General features: G+C 38.6%; 1 protein-coding gene across 1 annotated transcript; it reads left to right on the top strand.

The window, feature by feature from the left end:
* The first annotated feature begins 15,053 nt into the window (after window positions 1–15,053).
* LOC109241639 (vetispiradiene synthase 3-like) lies at window positions 15,054–17,669 on the top strand. The gene is made up of 7 exons (XM_019408391.1): window positions 15,054–15,224; window positions 15,308–15,575; window positions 15,683–16,058; window positions 16,150–16,368; window positions 16,497–16,638; window positions 16,727–16,972; window positions 17,082–17,669. Exons 1-7 carry the CDS (start codon window positions 15,108–15,110, stop codon window positions 17,385–17,387), a joined length of 1,674 nt encoding a protein of 557 aa, XP_019263936.1. The 5' UTR covers window positions 15,054–15,107; the 3' UTR covers window positions 17,388–17,669.
* Window positions 17,670–18,040: the final 371 nt, after the last annotated feature.

The raw sequence follows: 18,040 nt of genomic DNA, 5'->3' as shown, positions 1-18,040 counted from the left end.
TATATATATATATAATATATATAACGACCCGACTTGTCACGACCCAAAATCCACTAAGGGTCGTGATGGCGCCGGTGGCGCCGAACACTACTGTCAGGCAAGCCAACACCAAATGACTAGTAATTTCTCGTTTTAATATTTTTGAAATCATCTCCTTTAAACATTTATAAATAATAAACTTCACTGAATAAATAACGATGTCTTTACAAAATTTAACTTCTGAATAATCCCATAATTACCCCAGAATTTGGTGTCACAAGTGCATGAGTAATTTGTAGGAAAGACAAGATGTAGTAAAATAACTGCCCGGAGTACAAGTGGACAGAAAGGAAAATACAATACAGTACTCTGAAGGAGACTCTGCCGGCTGCGGGTCATCTTGAGAGGTGCAGCTCACCTAAGTTTCCGTATCGAACAGGCCGCTGCGCCTGATTAGGCCACTAGTCATACATGTGCAACAAAAATGCACAGCAGGTATAGTATGAGTACAAAAATAACGTGTACCCAACAAGTATCCCGTCTAACCTCGAAGAAGTAGTGACGAGAGGTCGACTCCGACATGTACTAGTGGTCCAATAATATCGGATACGGTAAAGGGGTTTCCCCTCTTTATAATTTAACTCAAGCTCTCAACTAGCAAGTTTTCTCCGTAACCGGAGCATATATATAGATATAATGGATTTCATTAAGGAAGTAGTCATAATTCAAATCAGGGAAAATCCCTCAGTTTTCACTAGCTTCTAGCCAAATATCACGCACGATTTCATGAGGATAGTATATTTATATTTATATATAGAAAATGCCGAGGCGTACGGCCCGATCCAACATAAAAGTAAATTGTGCACTGCAAGAGTGTCGAATGGCGCGAACCATAGATGCATCTATTAACCTGTCGAGGCGATCGGCCCGCTCCCATGAGAGTAGTAAAAAGTAATACCCCGCTCGCGAATCATACGTGTGACGCGGTCAAATATAATTTAAGGGACTTCCCCGCTCGCGAATCATACATGCGACGGGTCAATAATAGATTTCTTAAGTTATTATGATATTTATCATTGTTTTCGAAAACACGAAGTTTAGTGGAAACTCTTAAAATCTCAAATTCCTCAATTCAATATTCTTTAGACCAAATTATTACGCAACCTTAATCTTGTTTCTTCTCAAACAAACAATAAACATAATTAACAACAATATCAATCAAGGCATGATGTAAGCCTAAAACCACCCGAACATAGGCATAGTTAATAGCTACGTACAGATTCTCGTCACCTCGATAACCGGCTTCCAAGCCCTTCCGACGACTCAAACCGATGCGCAACACTCCAAAACTAGCCAATAATCATGCAAACCCATTAATATACGCTCGAATACTCATTATAATCAAATTTATAACAATTTCTAACCCCGATGGGAAAGTCGGTAAAAATCACCCTCGGACCGACATGCCCGGATTCCGAAATTTTTCGAAGATAAACTTCACCCATACCTTCACGAACTCAAATATATAATTTATTCTCAATTCCATGCCCAAAATTATGGTCAAAATCCAAGAATACCAATTTCTAGGTTTTTCTTCAAAATCCCAAATTTCTACCAATTTTCATACTAAGATCTATACATAATCAATGTATTTAACTCAAGATAGGTGGGATAGCTTACCTTGCCATTGATGATGAAAACTCCCACTTGAAGCTCTTCAAAAATCGTCCTAACAAAAGTGAATGGAAGAAAATGGGCCACACCCCCGTTTTGAAGAAACCTCACTACCTCCAGCATTTTCGCACCTGCGGTCACACGACCACTTCTCCGGTCCCGCAGGTGCGGACCAAATACTGCTTCTGCGGTCCAAGGCTCCCAGCCCATTCTCGCTTCTGCGTCTTCTCTTCTGTAGGTGCGGTCCCGCTTCTGCGGCGAGATGACCACATCTGCGGTCCCAGCTCTCCCCCACCAAAATCGAACATGCGACCACAGGGCCGCTTCTACGGCTCCGCACCTGCGGCCCAAGTCTCGCAGGTGCGGTTAGACCAGAAGGCAGCTGCTCAATTCTTCTTCTAACTCCAAGTTTGATCTGTTAATACCCCGGATCCATCCGAGGCCCCCGAGACCCCGTCCAATCACACCAACCACTCCCATAACATAACGTGGACCTGTTCGAGGCCTCAAATCACATCAAACAACGCTAAAATCACAAATCACACCCCATTTCAAACTTGATGAACTTTAAAACTTCGAACTTCTTCATTCGACGACGAAACCTATCAATCACCTTCGATTGACTTCAAATTTTGCACACAAGTCATATTCAATATTATGGACCTACTCCAACTTTCGGAATCGGTATCCAACCCTGATATCAAAAAATCCACTTCTGGTCAAACTTCTCAAAACTTTCAAATTTCTAACTTTCACCAAATGACTCCAAAATGACCTACGGACCTCCAAATCCACTTCCGATCGCGCTCCCAATTCCAGAATTACCATAAGGAGCTATTGCCAGACTCGAAATCCTAAACGGACATCAATAACACTGAAATGCACTTCAACCCAAACTTATGAAATTCTTCCAAAATGCTATCTTACACAATAGGCGCCGAAACGCTCTCGGGTCATCCAAAACCCGATCCGGACATATGCCCAAGTCTCAAATCATCATACGAACCTGTTGGAACCTTCAAATCCCAATTCCGAGGTCGTTTACTCAAATATCCAATCTTAGTCAATTCTCCCAACTTCAAGCTTTTGAAATGAGAATTTTCTTTCCAAATCCAATCCGAACTTCCCGAATTTCAATTCCGACTATACATACAAATCATAATACCTGAAGTGAAGCTACTCATGGCCTCAAACTGGCGAACGACGCGCTAGAGCCCAAAACAACCAGACGGGTCGTCACATTCTCTCCCACTTAAACATATGTTCGTCCTCGAACGTGCAGAGAACTGCACTGGAGTTGTCCGAAATCACTGTTTATCACCTTGAGCACCTTTCCGTGCTACCACAACTTAGCTGAGCACATTAACTCGATCAAATATGAAGATATTCTCTTTTATTCAAACAAATAAGCTTAAAACCCAGTTCCAACACCCGAAATTCTCTGCCAGGCCTGCTTCCAACCTACGAATACTGTACCAATCACTACACGATCTACCAGAACATGACTGCATACCTTTGCTGAATTCTCACCATGAATCACACCATTCACGGACCGTAATAACCTTCTCCGATCATAATAACCGACATTTCCCGAATCTGATGCTCACAATGCACCTCATGACATATATAAATCTTGTCTGAACCTTTGCAATACCGCCACGACGGAAGAGATGTGTAGAAATTCATTACCAATTGCCGAGTTGACAAATCATTTAGTCTATACTCCTGACAGGAACCATTACATCATTCTGACCCAAATAATGGCATTTGCTCTTTAATATACTTCATATAATTCGATCGCACTGATCCTAGATCCAATAATCTCGTCTCACCCAGTATAAGCTGCTCAGGCAATAAGCCACCCCAGATAAAGTCTCATATGATGCCAAAATATGCCGATAGGCCACAAACTTGAACGTGATACATAAGGAAAACGAACTCTGGAAGGGACTATTCAACTCAGGCAACTAATATAAGCCTTTCTTAGAAAATGGGAAGCAAAATACACAAAATAGAATATAGGGGACTATACTCAGCATCACACTGTTGCGGCGTGAAATCCGATCCAAACAACATACCCGTGGCGGCGTGCCACCTGATTCACACATAATATCCATGTAAGGAGATACGTATCGAGCTAGAGTGCTCATTACCACAAAATACCGAATATCGGCCACAAGGATGCTAAGTGCATAATATCATCCCCGGGGAGAAAGATAGCGCCACAAGCTATAAAACTCAAGCACAACTGAGGTGCGACGTATAATCTGGATCACAAGAGCCACCCGCTCACATAACACCATCGCTACGCAGAACCTCAACACACAAGAAATTTATCGAGCCGTTTCACAACTTACACGGCCTAATATAGCATTACATGAAATATCCGACGATGAAATAACATCCAACGTCCGAATACTCCTTCATAAGGAGCGCTATGCTGAAATGAACACATCCAGCCTGATATAGAGCCCACCTTCATATTTAAATCCATCCACATACCTCAAGCCGATTTTGATCGCACCGTACTAGGAAAATAACCTTTCAAGGGTTCTTAAATAACCCATTTTTCCTATAACTCATAAGAACAACCATCATAATCGGAGTAAACCCCCGCAGCCCACAACCCAATAAACCGAGTGCCCTTCAGGCATAAATTATCAAATTAGCGATATTACTACAATCTTCATACTTGGTTTAAATTTCCAATCAATTAAGTGACTACACGTCACACTCATACAATCTCCCGGTGAGACACGCTCCCACGACCTTCCGCACCAGATAACAAATCTGTACATTTATTCCACCGGTCATGCTAACGCTGTAAAGCAAATCAAGAATCCATAACCAGGCTGCAAAGCCTCTTTCACAAAACACTGATCTCAGGTGACGCTGAAGACAATACCAGCTTACACTAAACATCCAAATCCCTTTCCTGCTCATCCGAGCTCGTGACATCCTTGCCAACACCGAACCGCAACCTCGGTTCCTCACTTTCAATATTCATACCGCTCACTGCACCTAACATGCCAATATGCGACAGAATAAGATTTTCATCATAACTCCTGAACCACCAATAGGGTATACACTTCATCATACAGAAACCTTGTACTTAGCTCATTCCAAGAGAACCATAGCAACACGCGAGTGAGTTCTCATAACCGTAGAACCTGTAAATCCTCAAGTAGTGGTCTAAGCCACAATAACCCTTCCGGGATCCGCCCACACATAGCATGCCATAATGCTTGAATAGTCCCAAATAAAATCAGTTACGGCGGCCGTCAAACCTCGCACATACCGTCACAAATCACATGCATAACTTATTCACGTTGAAGAAACTGATCACCGCCACTATTGTGCCAATTCAACCATGGCTAACCAATCTAACTCCTTCTAATTCGTCCTTAACATGACTTAGAGATAATAATGACTCCATTCAACCAATAATGAACTCAATCTGCACTCATCCCGAGTGGCCTTGTATCACGAGGCCATGTTGTCTCAAATCCCACGAACCATCTCATACCTTCCCAATGCTACACTGCAAGCCGAAGATATCATAGAACATTTCAAGCCACTTTTCATAATCCGCTGCCAAAGCTCAATTCTTAACCATACCGCTGGCTCGAATCCTTAGGCACCGCATTTTTAACCTTTGAATTCACTAGGACCGTTGTTGAGAGTCACCCACTCTGGCTTGGTCCCAAATAAAATCAACTCCAAAGCTTCGCTGGCGCATGAACACCCATCTTAATGAAGCACCCGACTAAATCACTTCCTTTATAGATCACCTCTGTACGAAGCATAAATCCCGAATCTTCCCAAAGCCTGAACATGAGTCAATAAGTCCAACTATAGCACACCTTTATCAATTCCTTCGTTCAAATTACCACCTATGTTCTTTTCCCTTAGCTGAAACAACTTACCAATACACCGATAACCCGAAATCTCACAAGAAGATAACCATGCACCCAATCATAGGCAGTGGGACTCTCCCACTTAGCTTGAAGCCACCTGTTACATAACTCTGGAACCCACCAAGATTCCTTATCTCTTATTGACATAACCTTACGCAATCAAACCGCCAAATTCCTCGAAATCCTTCTGTTAGCATTTCATGAACACTCTGAATCTCTAGCAATATTCACATATTCGACTTCTTACTGGATAGTTAGTAAAATCCTTCGTAGAAGCTTCTCCAACCACGCGACCGCTGACCTGCTCACAAGAGATAACCCACCTGTGGAAATTACACGCCGACTTCTTCCAACGTCGTTGTACGGGGTACAATCACTGCGACATCAATAACCCATCCCGAGCCCGTGCTCATTCACCAACTGAACTAGTCCGTTCAATTCTTATGGACATCAACTAAATGTGCGACAATATCTTCCAATTCAAAGTTATATTGCATCCTTCTTCGTATCAAGAAACTCTCTTTCTGTTGCATCCAATCTCCCGCTGTATAATAGCCAATATTTCAAATTAAGCCAGTGGACCTAAACACCGTCCACTAAAATTCCCAAATCACTCTAAAAATTTCCTCGTGCATAGTCATCCTGCCACTGAACTCATATGCTACCCTGCCACTCTCCCACTTTGGTCAAACTCATTCCTTTAAGCAGCTACTCGACTTTCACTTCTTACACCTAGCCTTCTAGAAGTTTAACCACCGCCTGACACTTCCCACACGTCCTTTCTCATCCTTTGCTACCCCATTGTTGCCTTAGATCAATATCTATCTCTGTAGTACTTGAACTGATAGATTGCTATTAACTTCAACCCTTTTCGAAGATCATTCTCGAGCCGTCGACATTAGAAAGATTGATTCCATCCTAAACCACCGCACCCTGCGATCTCTGATAGCTGCTTCTATAATACTATCTTATAATATCCTGCCCTAGAGGCGATTTGTAGAAGATCATAACACCGACGAACTTACATATTTATTCGAGGACGACGACACCACACCGTAGATGGAAATTCCACTACACGTGAAATCACCAAGTCTCGTTACTCTATCAACCCAAACATGAACGTCTATAGCCCGATTGACTTTCCTCTACCGGAAATACAATACCGAATCTCTGAATCTTGCACTGAGAAAACCTCCTTCCAAGCCATTCACTGCCCCGACACATGGGCAAGTATCCTACCATCACATCAATACTGTGCGATAACCGTTCATGAGCATCATAGCAACATGTGCATAGCCTCAAAGCTCTCCAAAGTACAGCTATTGAGCTGAAATAATACAATATCGTTCCGCAAGGCGAGGACAATAGCCCAAGCAACTACGTAGGGAGAAACATCCCGCACCACATCGGTAGTACCATTAAAATTCCTCAATTCCTGATTTATAAGAAGTGCTTCGCGTCGCATAAAATCGAGTAGGAAAGAAACAAAGGCATAAGCCTATAAGGAATCAAACCGCACGATGAGGAATCAAGAAGGGAATTGCTCCTAACAGTCCTGTAGCCTCTCGAAGATAAGTACAGACGTCTCCGTACCGATCCGCAAGACTCTACTAGACTCGTTCATGACTCTTGAGACCTAAGGGAACCTAGTACTCTGATACCATGTTGTCACGACCCAAAATCCACTAAGGATTGTGATGGCACCGGACACTACTGTCAGGCAAGCTAACACCAAATGACTAGTAATCTCTCGTTTTAATATTTTTGAAATCATCTCCTTTAAATATTTAAACAATAAATAATAAACTTCACTGAATAAATAACGATGTCTTTACAAAATTTAACTGCTGAATAATCCCATAATTACCCCAGAACCCGGTGTCACAAGTGCATGAGCAATTTCTAGGAAAAACAAGATGTAGTACAATAACTATCCAGAATACAAGTGGACAGAAAGGAAAATACAATATAGTACTCCGAAGGAGACTCTGCCGGCTGAGGGTCGTCTTGAGAGGTGCAGCTCACCTAAGTCTCGTCTCGTCGTGCGTACACAGACCCCCTCAAATAGAAGCACATATTTATTTATTTCACCTATAGGGTTAATTCCCTCTTACAAGGTTAGAAAGGAGACTCACCTCGCTCCGAAGCTCCATAACCGGCTTCCAAGCCTTTCCGACGACTCAAACCGATGCGCAACACTCCAAATCTAGCTAATAATCGTGCAAACCCATTAATATACGCTCGAATACTCATTATAATCCAATTTATAACAATTCCTAACCCCGATCGAAAAGACGGTAAAAATCATCCTCAGGCCCACGTGCCCGGATTCCGAAATTTTTCGAAGATAAACTTCATCCATACTCTCACGAGCTCAAATATATAATTTATTCTCAATTCCATGCCCAAAATCGTGGTCAAAATCCAAGAATACCAATATCTAGGTTTTTCTTCAAAATCTCAAATTCCTACCAATTTTCATGCTAAAATCTATACATAATCAATATATTTAACTCAAGATAGGTGGGGATAGCTTACCTTGCCATTCATGATGAAAACCCCCACTTGAAGCTCTCCAAAAATCGTCCAAACAAGAGTGAATGGAAGAAAATGGGCCAAACCCCCGTTTTAAAGAAACCTCACTGCCTCCAGCATTTTTGCACCTGCGGTCACACGACCGCTTCTGCAGTCCTGCAGGTGCAAACCAAATACCGCTTCTGCGGTCCAGGGCTCCCAGCCCATTCCCGCTTCTGCGCCTTCTCTTCTGCATGTGAGGTCCCGCTTCTGCGGTCCCAGCTCTCCTCCACCAAAATCGCACATGCGACCACAGGGCCGCTTCTGCTGCATCGCACATGCGGCCCAAGTCTCGCAGGTGTAGTTACACCAGAAGGCAGCTGCTCAATTCTTTTTCTAACTCCAAGTTTGATCCGTTAATCCCCCGGAATCCACCCGAGGCCCCCGGGACCCCGTCCAATCATACCAACCAGTCCCATAACATAACGCGGACCTACTCGAGGCTTCAAATCACATCAAAAAATGCTAAAATAATAAATCACACCCCATTTCAAACTTGATAAACTTTAGAACTTCGAACTTCTTCATTCGATATCGAAACCTATCTAATCGCCTCCGATTGACTTCAAATTTTGCACACAAGTCATATTCGACATTTTGGATATCCTCCAACTTTCGGAATCGGTATCCGACCCCAATATCAAAAAGTCCACTTCCGGTCAAACTTCTCGAAAACCTTTGAATTTCTAACTTTCGCCAAATGACTCCAAAATGACCTACGGACCTCCAAATCCACTTCTGATCGCGCTCCCAACCAGAATCACTATACAGAGCTATTCCCAAACTCGGAATCCCAAACAGACATCAGTAACACTAAAATGCACTTCAACCCAAACTCATGAAATTCTTCCAAAATTCTATCTTACACAATAGACGCCGAAACGCTCTCGGGTCATTCAAAAACCGATCCGACATACGCCCAATTCCAGAATCATCATACGAACCTTTTGGAACCTTCAAATCCCGATTCCGAGGTCGTTTACTCAAAAAACCATTCTTAGTCAATTTTCCCAACTTCAAGCTTTTAAAATGAGAATTTTCTTTCCAAATCCAATCCGAACTTCCTGAATTTCAATTTCGATCATACATACAAGTAATAATACCTAAACTGAAGCTACTCATAGCCTCTAACCGCCTAACGATGCGCTAGAGCTCAAAATGACCTGTCGGGTCGTCACATGATTGGTCATTTTACTTTCTAGAACCCTGTTCCCCTAAATAAGACTTCCCGTACTTGCTTTTACTAATTTATGACTTGCGGGGATGGTTGGTTCGGGATTTGGAAGAGTTTGGATCGAAATCGGAACACTTGGTTCCTTAAGGTTGGGTTAAAAGGCCATGTTTGACTTCGGCCAACATTTTGAGTAAATGACCTCGAAATTCGGATTTAACGGTTCCAGTAGGTCCGTATGATGATTTTGGACTGGGCTGTATGTCCGGATCGGGTTTTGGATGACCTGGAGGCGTTTTGGCGCCTAATAGTGAAAGTTGATTCCTTAAGGATTTTGAAGTCCTTTAAATTTGGTTTGGAGCGGGTTTTTGTGATATCGAGGTCTGAACGGAATTCCGATACAGGGAATAGTTCCATAATGTCATTTAATACCTGCACGCAAAATTTGGTGTCAATTCGAGTAGTATAAGTGTGCTTCATCACATTAGAAGTAGATTGAAGAACTTGAAGTTCATAAGTTTGATTCAATTGGTTTTAGGGTATGATTCTTAGTTTTAATGTTGTTTCGCGCGTTCTGAGAGTTCGAGCGAGCCCGTTTTATGATTCCAAACTTGTCGGTATATTCAAGCGGGGCCCCGGGGGGCCCCGAGCATCAATCGGACGAGGCTCGAGCTAAGTTGGAAAATTGGAGGAGGAGCTGAACTCCAGCTTCTATCATAACCGCACCTGCGGATGGTCAGCCGCAGATGCGAGCTTGCAGGTGCAGGCTTTGACTTCCAGATGCGGCCAAGAGTGGCCAGCCCAGAAACCTCAGAAGTGGTTCCTTCCACGCAGAAGCGGAACCGCAGAAGCGGCCGAAGCCGGCCCAGTGAAGTCCCGCAGAAGCGGACCATTTCCGCAGATGCGGTGGGCGCAGGTGCGGCCCAGGACCGCAGATGCGGAAATCACTGAAGGCAGTGACCTTCATTTATTACGGGAGTTAGACAATTTTGGCTCATTTTCACTCCATTGTTGGGCGATTTTAGAGCTCTTGAGAGGGGTTTTTCCACCAAGCTTTTGGAGGTTAGTAACTTCCTACTATATGTGAGTTAAATACTTGGATTTTGGGTAGATTAACATGTAAAGATTAGTGAAAATCATGGTATTAGAGTAAAACCTAGGGTTTTGATAAAAACAAGATTTAACCATGAAATTCGTTATGGAATGAAGTAAAAATCATATATTCTTTATACTTAGTTTATGGGTAACAACTTCCTTCGAAAATTTCTGAAATCCGGGCACGCGGGCCCGGAGATGAATTTTAGGAACCTTGCCTTTGGGGTTGGATAATCACTTTAATAGCTAGAATATGAATTTGTAAACCTATAATGATTGGGTTTTACACTATTTGAATAGTTTCGGATTGTGCGGCTCCGGTTTGAGAGTTTGAGCGCATTCTTGAGTTGGAAGTGGGCTCGAAACGAGGTAAGTCTCTTTTCCAACCTTATAAGAGGGAAATTTCTCCATAGGTGAGCTTAATTATTATATGATTAATTGTGGGGCTACGTATACGCGAAGTGACGAGAGTCCGTACATAGCTACTATTCATGTTATGTCCGGGTAGTTATAGGCTTACACCATGCTTTGTGGGTACCCTTATATGATTATAATTGTTGATTTGCATTGAATGGAACTAAGTTGAAGACGTCATGATTTCAAGGATTTCAAGTAAATATTTATTTTTAAAATAATTGAGGAAACATTAAGTTATATCTATATTTAACCGCGCCACAAGTATATTCCGCGAGCGGGATGATTATTTCCACTACTCTCATGAGAGCGGGTCGTTCGTCTCGGCAGGTTAATAAATGTATATATGGTTAGGGCCGTCCAACCCTCGGCAGTGCAACATTTACTTTTATGTTGGATCGGGCCGAACGTCCTCGATGGTATTTGTGTGTGATAATAGAACCCGAATCCCTTATAATCCGTATGATTCATTGCTTGAAAGGTCACTTGTTTAAATGAAGAAAAAGCCTAGTTTTATTAATTGGATGAAAGGGTTTTCAATATTATTCTTGTTTGAGCTTGTTGCTATCTACGTACATTGTGAATTAAAAATATTGAATTTCATATTATTTTATTTGCTGGCCCTAGTAAGTGTCGGAGTCGACCCTCGTCACTACTTTTGCGAGGTTAGGCGAGATACTTACTGGGTACATATATTTATGTACTCATGCTACACTTCTGTACTTGATTGTACAGGCTTTGAGGCAGGTGCATCTAGCCATCAGCCCGGCATGTAGAGTGGACTCCTCAGTTTGAGACTTCCGGTGAGCTGCCCTTTTGAGTCGTTCTGCAGTTGCTTGAGTCTTTCTATGTCTTTACTTTTTCTTTCTATTTTCTTTCCAGACAGTAGGATAGTATGGTTTTTTATATTCTACTAGATTGCCCACATACTTGTGACACCAGGTTTTGGCACACACATTGGTAGAATTACGATTTTTGGATTACTATCATGATTTAAGTTCGTAATTATTACTTTCCTCTAATTATGCTTAAGTTTCAAACTCCTAATTTCTTTATCAATAAGGAAAAGTTTTCACGTACTAATTATTTAAATGAGGGTTCACTAGTTGATTAGTGTTGGCTTGCCTAACAACGGTGTTTGGCGCCATTACGGCCTAATGTGGAATTTGGGTCGTGACTCTATATATATATATATATATATATATATATATATATATACACACACACACACTAAGTAGTGTATCTATATCGAATATAGCTTATATACTATACACTTAGTATATATATTATACTATAGAATATATACATCTTAAGATATATATTGTATTTTGCGCGCGTGAGTGTATTATATATATATATATATATATATATATATACACACACATTAAAAATATTTTCCAGAAAAAGTTTTCCATTCCACAATCAAATAAGAGAAAATAAGTGACAAAACCACTCATTTGCATGAAAATAATTTTTAAAAAAATATTTTTTATGAAAAATATTTTCCTTCGTATCAAACACATCCAAAGTGTTGTAATATTCAATATAATGTTTAGATATTTCCTCTTTGCACTGTGTAGCTCTTGTGAGAAAGTTTTGGCACACACGGTATGTTGGATCCACAAATAACATGTGTCCACTTGCATTCATTATCAGCAAATTTGAAATAACCTCAAAGAAATCTGCTTATTCAAACTCCATTAGTCAGGTCTTTTCTTTATTATTGAGAAGTCACAATCCGAGGGCTACGAAAAGTTATATTAGAGATCTTTAGAATCTTATTATAATTTTTTAGCATGTAATATTAGAGGTCTTTAGAATTTTATTATAATATTTTAGCGTGTAATATTTAGGGATACATATGAATTTTCAAATTACTTCTTACAATTGAATTTTAAAAGAACTTATTTAGGGATATATATAAACTTTCAAATTACTTCTTACAATTGAATTTTAAAAGAACTTATTTACGGATACATATGAACTTTCAAATTACTTCTTACAATTAAATTTTAAAAGTACTTATTTAGGGATATATATGAACTTTCAAATTAATATAACATACAATTTATTTATTTTCTCTGTAGATGAAATATTGTAGTTGGAAAATTAGGCTTAACTAATTATGCTAGATTAGTTGAGTGTGCTAACAAATTATAATTGAATGAGTTAGTCTAATTGAATGGCTTAACTAATTCAATATTCTAGTAAGTAAATGTTGTACTTTGTAACTAAAGTTTATTATGTAACTTAATTCTATAAATTAATTTGAATTATGATTAATATAACATGTAATTTATTTGTTCTTTATGTAGATGGAATATCGTAGTTGGATGTATAATAGGAATTATCCTAATCATCGATTTTTTAGGGAGGAATTTACAGAAGGGGTTAAGGAATTTATTAGGCATGCAATGTCATTTGAACCGTTTCGGATTGGAAGGATGATTAGGTGTCCTTGTTGTGGTTGGCGTTGTTGTTGTGGTTGTTGGTTAATTGTTGTTGTTGTTGTTAGATAATTGTTGTTGTTGTTAGTTAGTTAATTGTTGTTGTTGTTGTTAGTTAATTGTTGTTGTTGTTGATTAATTATGGTTGAAATATTGATTGTAATGGCAGGTGGTGTAGCTTAAAAGCAGGCATTTTCTGCCCAGTTTTTACCCAGAAAACTGACCGAAATCAGTCGGAATATTTTTTTTTGCCCAGAAATTCAAAATTTCCGACCGAATTCGGTAGGAAATTTCAAATTAAATCTCCAGATTTTTGAAATTTCCGACCAAATTCGGTCGGAAATTATGAACTTAAATTTATTTATTAAATAAATTAATAGTTTATTACAATGTACAAATAATTATATATTTAAATAAAATTATTATTTATTTAATATACCAACCGCTTTCGGTCGGTATTTGAAAACTAAATAAAAAAAAAGAATTATTATTACCGACCGATTTTGGTCGGTAAATGATGTTTGACAGTCAGTCAGCTTTGAAAATACCGACCGATTTCGGTCGCAACACGTTGTCGAAAATCGATCGATTTTTTACAATTTCCGATTGATTTCGATCGGTTTTCTTGGACGAATTTAAGCAGTTTTTTAGTAGTGTACATTCGTCTCGAATCAATAGCATATTCATAGTAATTTTGGAAAAAGTATTAGTGATCAGTTGGGGGTGGGGTGGCGGGTGGGGCTGGGTGGGCTCCCTTGCGCTGATCGGGGAACCTGGGGCTCTGCTAGGGTGCTGAGTGGAGTAGGATTTTCGCTAAGGGGTTCAAACAAGGAAAAAGTTAATAAATTGAAAGAGAAAGTGGCCAGTGGGACTTGAATCAGTGACCTCACAAAGATTTTGAACCCCCTTGACCACAACTATGCTTTTGAACTGTGTCAAGAAGATTCAAAACATAATATATAAAGGTAAAAAATAAATTTTGCACAGTATAATTTTTGGACAAAGGGGGTTCGGATGAACACTTTTCCGCCCCTAAATCCGCCCATATTAGTGATTTTCGCATTTATTGAGTTAAAATTCTAAACTCGTCTCTAAATTGGTAGGATCAACCTAAACTTTGCACGAAAAATTAGAAATGACGAAAATTTTAATTTGAGCAAGAAAAAGGGAAATCCATATCACAATCATTAGATTATAAAATTGCTGTACCTCTAGTAATAGCTTCATTATCGAAAATAAATTTTTGAGGCTCTTGAGTTGTAATTAACAATTATTTAGCGAACTGGTGAAGCTATTATATTATTCAGAATATTTGTATTTTGATATTAATCTCTTAACTTTAGACTAATTCGAAACAAGCAGTAGCGTTCTTTTTCTACTTTTTTCTGATCGTTGTATTATAGATAGATGGAATATATCCTAAATTTTAAAAAGAATATAATAGAAAAAAATAAGATAGAGCAAGTATCATTTATTTTTAATGACTTTTGACACTTCAAATTAAAAGTATCAATTTTTAAGAAAAATACAAATTTATCTTCTCGTTAGAGCTCATAAATTTGAATCTTTTTACATGGCAGGCGGCCCGTCACGGCTTTATTGTACTCGTTTGAGAAAAAAACAAATTAAGTTTTCATTCATAGGACACGTTAATTTTATGTAAAAAGGTGACATATAATTCCAAAAAGGCAAGCCTTTCTCCCATTTTAGATAGTAGCTAGTTAATTCCCTATATAAATAGTGGTGCATTAGTACCAAAAGGCAACACAAACTCAGAAACTAATTAATACTGAAAATTTCACATTCAAATTTTCAGATCTTGTAAGTTCTCTTGCAATGGCAACAATTGCATCATTTAATGGCAATCACCAAGATGGGGTTTTTCGCCCAACAACAAATTTTTCACCTAGCCTCTGGGGAAATATGTTTAGTTGTTCTGCGTTGAATAATCAGGTATATATATTTATGCTTCTTTGTTTCTCGTTCACCTTTTTTCATTATTTATTTTGATACTAAGAGAGAGCGCATTATTACAGGTCTCCGAGAAAAATATAAAGGAGATTGGAACTTTGAAAGAGGAAGTCAAGCACATGATAACGAGTACTACTGGCAATGACACCACAGAAAAAATATATTTGATTGATACTCTTGAACGCCTTGGTATTTCGTATCACTTTGAAGAGGAGATTGAAGATCAAATAAGCAAGTTGTTTAATCTAAATTTCATCCAAGAAGAAGATGATCTATACATTGTTGCCCTATATTTTCGATTGTTTAGGCAACACGGCTATCCAATCTCTTGTGGTATATATTTTTATGTGTACATATATATATATATATATTATAATTTCGTTTAATTTAAATAAATGTTTTAAGTTAATTTGTTATAACAAGATATTTTGTGAATTTAGATCATTTCAACCAATTCAAGGACAACAATGGAAAATTCAAGGAAACTTTACTTAAAGATGTAAAGGGTATGCTCAATCTGTATGAAGCAGCACAAGTAAGGGAACATGAAGATGACATATTAGAAGAGGCTCTTATCTTCACAAAAGAACATTTGGAGAAAATAGCACCCAAATTAAGCTCTTCTATTATTGAGAAACAAGTAACACATGCACTCATGCAATCTCTACATAGAGGCATTCCAAGAGCTGAAGCCCATTTTAACATTTCAATATATGAAGAATTTGAATCAAGAAATGACAAGTTACTAAGGCTTGCCAAACTAGATTATAATTTGTTGCAAGTGCTACACAAGGAAGAGCTTAGTGAACTCACACAGTAAGATGCTTTTATTTAATTTGAGTACCATATATATTTTATTACTTGATCTAATTAACTAAATATGACTCCCAATTAATTTGTTTTGAAGGTGGTGGAAAGATTTGGATCTTGCGTCTAAGCTTTCGTATGTTCGAGATAGAATGGTGGAGTGCTTTTTTTGGGCCGTAGGGGTGTACTTTGAACCTCAATATTCTCGTGCTCGAATTATGCTTGCAAAATGCGTAGCTATGATTTCAGTAATTGACGACACATATGATTCATATGGTACTCTTGATGAACTAGAAGTGTTCACAGAAGCCGTGGACCGGTATGCAATATTCCATTTTTGATTTCTAATGTACATCTAAAGACTCATGAAAACATTTGATTAAACATCTACTCTATAATGATTGTTGGAATAAGGTACTCACATTAAAACATTGCCGATCATTGCAGGTGGGATATAAGTGAAATTGATCGACTCCCTACCTATATGAAAACGGTGTATTCAACTCTTCTCGATCTCTTCAAAGAATATGACATCGAAGTAGAGAAGCAAGATATGAGTTTCAATGGAGTATATTACGTCAAAGAGGCGGTATGATCACTTAAAACTCTAATATATGTATAATTTTCCTTTCATTTTATGAGTTTAATTAATATTATTATATTTCTCAAATATAAAGATGAAAGAAATCGTGAAGAGTTACTACATTGAAGCACAATGGTTCATCAAAGGGAAAAGTCCACCATTTGAAGAATACCTAAGCAATGCACTCATAACTGGAACTTATTACCTACTTGCACCTGCTTCATTATTGGGCATGAAATCAGCTTCAAAGGCAGCATTCGAATGGATGATGAATAAACCTAAGATTCTTGTGGCTTCAGCATTAATTGGTCGAGTCATTGATGACGTTGCAACTTACAAGGTATATATTGATATATAAACTACGTCTCAATCTGAAATAAGATGTGAATTCGTTAATGTTTTCATGATCCACGATCTGCTTCTTTTTTTTTTTCTTTTCGTAAATATAGATTGAGAAAGAAAAAGGACAACTTGTGACGGGAACAGAATGCTATATGAAAGAGCACAATTTAACAGTGGAAGAAGCAAGTGCACAACTTTCTGAAATGGCTGAAAATGCATGGAAGGATTTGAACAAAGAGTGCATTATTAAGCCTAGCAATTCTTCAATGCCAGCTGAAATCTTGAAGCCAATCGTAAATCTGACACGTCTAATTGATGTGGTTTACAAGAATAATGAAGATGGATATAGTAATCCAAAGAATAATGTGAAGTCTGTAATTGAAGCCTTACTCGTCAATCCCATCAACCTGTAGAGGACTCAAAGGAAGATGGTCAAATATTAAATAAGTTAATGTAAACCATTACAGTACTATTTTATTTAAAACTCCATTAATAAGTGATTTGTACTTCATCATATTATTTTGATTGCGACGGTTTTATTTGAATGAATAAATTGTATGTGTCTCGAGGGTACAGACATTTTCGTTAGTTATCCTTTTTGTGCTAACTGTTTAGCAAATTAAATGGTGTAACCGGTAAAGTTGTTGTCATGTGACCAGGTCAGGGGTTCAAGCCATGAAAACAGCCTCTTGCAGAAATGCAGTCTAAAACTGTGTACAATAGAACCTTGTGATCCGGCCCTTTCCCCGGACTCCGCACATAGCGGGAGTTTAGTGCATCAGTCTGTCCTTTATTTTTATTTAGTAAATTATATGGCTTTCTTTTTATTTTTCTTGCAGCTTATGGATAGTTTAGACCACGGTCTAATGATTACTTTCGAGCAAATTGAATTTTGATAAGAAACATTAGACTGCGTTCTAATATTTTGCAAGTTATTGCAAAAGTGAGACGACGACAGCCTAATGTTTTGCCTGTAAAGTTGAACAATATATAAACAAATATTAGATCCAAGGCTAATAGTATCCGGAAGGATAATTTTTCAAGAGCTATATTTGGACAACTTTAA

The sequence above is a fragment of the Nicotiana attenuata genome, unplaced genomic scaffold (genome assembly GCF_001879085.1).
Source record: "Nicotiana attenuata strain UT unplaced genomic scaffold, NIATTr2, whole genome shotgun sequence".
Taxonomy (NCBI): Eukaryota; Viridiplantae; Streptophyta; class Magnoliopsida; order Solanales; family Solanaceae; genus Nicotiana; species Nicotiana attenuata.
This window is presented reverse-complemented; position numbering and strand designations above follow the sequence as displayed.

Coding starts and splice junctions, on each gene's coding strand:
- LOC109241639 (XM_019408391.1), top strand. CDS start 15,108: ATGGCAACAATTGCATCATTTAATGGCAATCACCAAGATGGGGTTTTT. Junction 16,369..16,496: donor TTCACAGAAGCCGTGGACCG/GTATGCAATATT, acceptor CGATCATTGCAG/GTGGGATATAAGTGAAATTG. Junction 16,973..17,081: donor ATGACGTTGCAACTTACAAG/GTATATATTGAT, acceptor TCGTAAATATAG/ATTGAGAAAGAAAAAGGACA.